Below are 1,980 nucleotides of genomic sequence, written 5' to 3'. Positions count from 1 at the left end.
ATTTCTCCATTATGTATTGTCTTATTCTGTCAAGCAGATCAACAATATGTAGCCCTTTCCACTTTCTAATCTTTGAATTAAAAGACTCTGCAAGATTATTGTTAACATAATCTAGCTTGCAAGTTTCATTGAAAAGAGCCCTTGCCCATAACTTAGTGTGGTGCTCCTCTATGTACTCTTGCACACCTTGCTTGCTTTACAACTGAGTGAGATGGTACTTGTGCTTTTTCAAGCTGTAGGTCAAAGAACAGGGCCACAAGTTTTCATCAAAGAATTTTCCTCTAAACTTTTTTACTAAAATTAGCTGCAAGATGCCTCATGCATTCCCTGTGCTCTACACCTGGGAACACATCTTCTACAGCTGACTCAAGTCCCTTGCAGGCATCAGTGTGAATAACCAATTCCTCTGGATGGCCTATCAGGTCTTTCAAGTTCTGGAAAAACCAAGTCCAACTCTCAATGTTCTCTGTCTCTAGCACTCCATATGCAACTGGAAAGATCCAGTTGCATGCATCTACAACATAAGCACTAACAAGTTGTCCTCTAAACCTTCCATTTAATGTTGTTGCATCTACTGCTAGATATGGTCTGCAGCCAGCTAAAAAACCTTGCCAAGAGGCCTTAAATGATACAAAAACTCTCCTAAAGCACTCTTTGTACCTTTTCTGTCCATTGAGTTTAAACTCTACAGTGTGTCTATCAATATTAACCACACTACCAGGAGATGCCTTTTCTACTTCAGCTTTGAAAGTATACAAGAGTTGGAATGAATCAGTCCATTTACCATAGATGTTATCCAGTGCCATTTGCTTACCATAAAAAACTCTCATGTAAGGGAGCTGCAACCCATACTTCTTTTTCAAGCTTGTCTGCAGAGTTCGCACTGAAATATTTGAGTTCTCCCTCACCCAGTTCTTCACAACATCTGCCACCCACCTACTCTTTGCAGACCTGAGCCTTTGCCTCCTTGTAACACTTGGGCATATGTGAGCTGTCTTGTTCACTTTGACCTACAGCAAGTAATAGTCAGCAACAGTCCATACAATTATGAATGCACAATTATTACTAAGGAATGTTATTATTTACACTAACTATATTAGTCCTACAGTGTATTACCTGAAAAAGTGTGCTATTTCTCATTCTGGAGGCATGCATCCTCCACTTACACCTTTTGTAAGCACATTGAACAGTTAGTCTACTGGGCTCACTCTTGTCAATTATAAATTCACTCTGGGTCTTGATTAAAAAGGTGGCAAGTGCATTCCTACAATCTATGACATCCGAGAATATAGTTCCTTCTACTGAAGAAGGATCATCTCTATTATACTGCACATCAGGCTTACCCTCATCCTCTATCTCAAAATATCCCATGTCCATGTCCTCCTCTCTTTCATCAGAGTCTGTCTCCGCAAATTGTGGGGGTGGAATGTAATCTTCACCATCATCCTCATTGGGTGGTTTCCTAACAACAAACTCTGGGTGCATTCTTTCATCCTCATCGTCTGTGGGCACTTCATCAGGAAATTCCTCTTCTATGATTGGATCTGTTGTTGCTTTGCTATACTCAGGACATGGTTGACTAGGCAAGTTGGCACTTGGGGTTCCTGGTTGCTGTGCAGTGCTGTGAGCTCCATTCCTCTTCTAGCCTGACTGCTATCAGGTTTGCATCTGCTGATTTCCTTCCTCTAGATTCACACCTTTGAGACTGTGAACTAGTAGCTGCTGCTTTCCTTCTACTAGCCGCTGCTTTCCTTCTACCAGTTTGATTGCTTCTAGGCTGTGAAGGATTGGGTGCAGATCTTGCTACTCTGCTCTCTGTTTCCCCTCTTTTCCTTTGTATGACATTAATTTCCAGCTGCACTGAATTGCTCTCAGCATTTGTGGCAAACATAACCCCTAACTCATCATCATTTTGAACTGGCACCCATACAGTATTCTGCATGTCCCAATATCTAAATTCTACAGCATAAGAAATACCCC

At 41.4% G+C, this 1,980-nt stretch overlaps 1 protein-coding gene across 1 annotated transcript; it reads right to left on the bottom strand.

Annotated features, from left to right (window-relative positions):
• Nucleotides 1–281: 281 nt before the first annotated feature.
• Nucleotides 282–1,485, bottom strand: LOC109760882 (uncharacterized). The gene is made up of 2 exons (XM_020319678.3): nucleotides 1,117–1,485; nucleotides 282–1,010 (listed from the first exon to the last, which is right to left on the bottom strand). Exons 1-2 carry the CDS (start codon nucleotides 1,483–1,485, stop codon nucleotides 282–284), a joined length of 1,098 nt encoding a protein of 365 aa, XP_020175267.1.
• Between the last annotated feature and the right edge of the window lie 495 nt (nucleotides 1,486–1,980).

Source organism: Aegilops tauschii, chromosome 5 (genome assembly GCF_002575655.3).
Source record: "Aegilops tauschii subsp. strangulata cultivar AL8/78 chromosome 5, Aet v6.0, whole genome shotgun sequence".
Taxonomy (NCBI): domain Eukaryota; kingdom Viridiplantae; phylum Streptophyta; class Magnoliopsida; order Poales; family Poaceae; genus Aegilops; species Aegilops tauschii.
This window is presented reverse-complemented; position numbering and strand designations above follow the sequence as displayed.

What these genes read in the sequence shown, in the direction of transcription:
- LOC109760882 (XM_020319678.3), bottom strand. Translation starts at nt 1,485, where the DNA reads ATGCACCCAGAGTTTGTTGTTAGGAAACCACCCAATGAGGATGATGGT. An exon ending in GAAATAGCACACTTTTTCAG is followed by an intron (nt 1,011 to 1,116) that starts GTAATACACTGT and finishes TACTTGCTGTAG; the next exon opens with GTCAAAGTGAACAAGACAGC.